At 46.4% G+C, this 2,124-nt stretch overlaps 1 protein-coding gene across 1 annotated transcript; it reads right to left on the reverse strand.

Annotated features, from left to right (window-relative positions):
- Positions 1-279: 279 nt before the first annotated feature.
- On the reverse strand, positions 280-1,290 carry C922_05407 (hypothetical protein; the record flags this gene model as incomplete). The annotated part of the gene is made up of 1 exon (XM_008820978.1): positions 280-1,290. The coding sequence occupies one exon, from the start codon at positions 1,288-1,290 to the stop codon at positions 280-282; it is 1,011 nt and encodes a 336-aa protein (XP_008819200.1).
- Between the last annotated feature and the right edge of the window lie 834 nt (positions 1,291-2,124).

Below are 2,124 nucleotides of genomic sequence, written 5' to 3' on the forward strand. Positions count from 1 at the left end.
TTGCCCCGCCGATGTGAGTTGGTGATTTAAGTTCCCTATTTCCCCCAACCTGTCCTGTTATTACTCCGCGGTGTCTGTTAGAGAATAAGCTAATCCCTTCCTGCTTCTTCGATCGATATTTCCGGTCCCAATCCTGGGGGTTGCCTTCCCAAATACCCTATATAAACCATACGCCCCAAGAATCCCTATCAGTCCGCTTATTACTCCGCCCACTATAGCTGCCGTTCCTGGGACTTTTGCCTGATGTGGTTGCTGTTGGGTTGTTGGGGGGGCTTGAGCCTAAAAAAAATGAATAAGAAGTTTTTTATTCTCTCGCCGTTTCCTAAGGACATTCTTAATTAATACTGCCTGCCTAGTTCTGGTGAGGGCTAAGTATTTTTTCTGGTCACTTACTTCCACTTTCGCTTTGACTTCTGCCAATACTTGATCCAGGGTATCGATGAATTGAGAGCTGTCCTGGGCCGTTTCTATAGACGTCACGATAGTGGTATCACCTGAGGAGCCTCCTTTATATGCAGATTCCTCCCCTTTTTCCCCGGGTGTTGCTGGGAAAACTCTGTCGCAAGTGATTTCTTTATCCCCTTTTGAGATCCCTAATATAGTTTCAGTTATTATTTCATATACATCCCGAGCCGGTAGTTGGAACTCTTTTTTCTCCCCCGTGAGATTCTCGCTATGAGAGAACCAATCCCTCATTATCTTGGCTGCCACTTCTTCTCCAGCCCAATCATGCAGCCCCTTATATATTCTCCCACACACCCCTTCTCTCGTGTTTTCATAATAAGTCCTTCTTTTGCTTGTTGAGTCTAATCCAGCGGTTATCATTATTAGTGTGACAAGTTCCATACACATTTTTAAGGTCTGCTGATATTCTTGACCCATACTTAGGGCTACTTTGTCTTTGTGATCTATCCAGGCCAATTTTTCTCGTTCAAAGATACATTTGTTCGAATTTCCTCTGGGAGTCCCCCCTGCCATGAACTCATCATAACTACATGCTCCCCGGAAGTCTATCTTTGCGGCGGTCCCTGTGCCTCCGTCTAAGGTACTTATCCAAGATTCGAGTCCTATACAAATTGATCTACTCATCCTTGAAACATTTGCTAGGGTACCTGTTGACTCGTTGGGGAATATTTCCTCTAATGTTGTCGTCCCTGTCCCTATCTTCTCCTGGTTGTTTGTTCTCAATCTACATATTCCTGCTGTTGCCTCCTGCCCCTTCTTACATTCCTTTTGCTCCAGGCCCTTCTTCAAAAGGCTCCCTATATACATATGTAGAAAACTCTGCATCTTACTCAGAAATGAATTCCTCCAGTTCATAAGATGGCGCGAGCCTGCTTCAGAAACTTCCGCTACTTCTTCGTACTTAGTCTCTCTTTGAGATACCCACCGGCCATACTAATCCCATTTCCTATAAGGCTCCAGTCATGAACGCAACTTGTGTCTCGCTCTTTCTGCCTGTTCTCGAGGGACTCACTCCCCCCGGTGCCCTAGTCCTCTCATCTCTCTCTATTTCGTTTTCAGTAAAGGCCCAACCCCCTCTGGGAGTCTCGTGTCTGGCTGGGGAGAATTCCTGCAAGGCGGCAGCAGGTTGGCCTCATTCGTCCGATGAGGCCCGGGTACTGGGCGTCCTGAAATTTCTCCACAATACTTCTCTCGCTTTGCGCATCCTGCGAGTCCGACTCCTAGTGGTGGGTTGCGGCTAACAGTCCCTACGGCCAGGTTCTACTCTATATCAACTATGGCCCTACTTCTGCTTGCCTCACGTACTCTCACGGGGTTTAATACTTATTCTTTTTCCTTGCTGGGAACCCCAAATTCAAGCAAGTTTCGCTCTTATTTCAACATTCTAACAAAAGCACTGTAGTCATATCCTGATATGCTCTTCCTTAGGCTCCTAACATTCCCCGTAATTTTTAAATGAATCAGAATAGTAGGCTTTACTTTTCTTCACTACTCGGCCCCAGGGGGGATTTGCCCTATTCTTCTGGTGAAGGGGCAATTTTAGACTCGTGCTACTCTTGCGGTCTTAATATCTTCTACTTCCGGTATATCAAGGGCATTTTGGGGTTTTTCGTCTTTCTGCAGCCCTGCTCCTTTGTTCCCCAATCTCCCCCTGAAGCC

The sequence above is a fragment of the Plasmodium inui genome (genome assembly GCF_000524495.1).
Source record: "Plasmodium inui San Antonio 1 unplaced genomic scaffold supercont1.68, whole genome shotgun sequence".
In the NCBI taxonomy this organism is placed as follows: Eukaryota; Apicomplexa; class Aconoidasida; order Haemosporida; family Plasmodiidae; genus Plasmodium; species Plasmodium inui.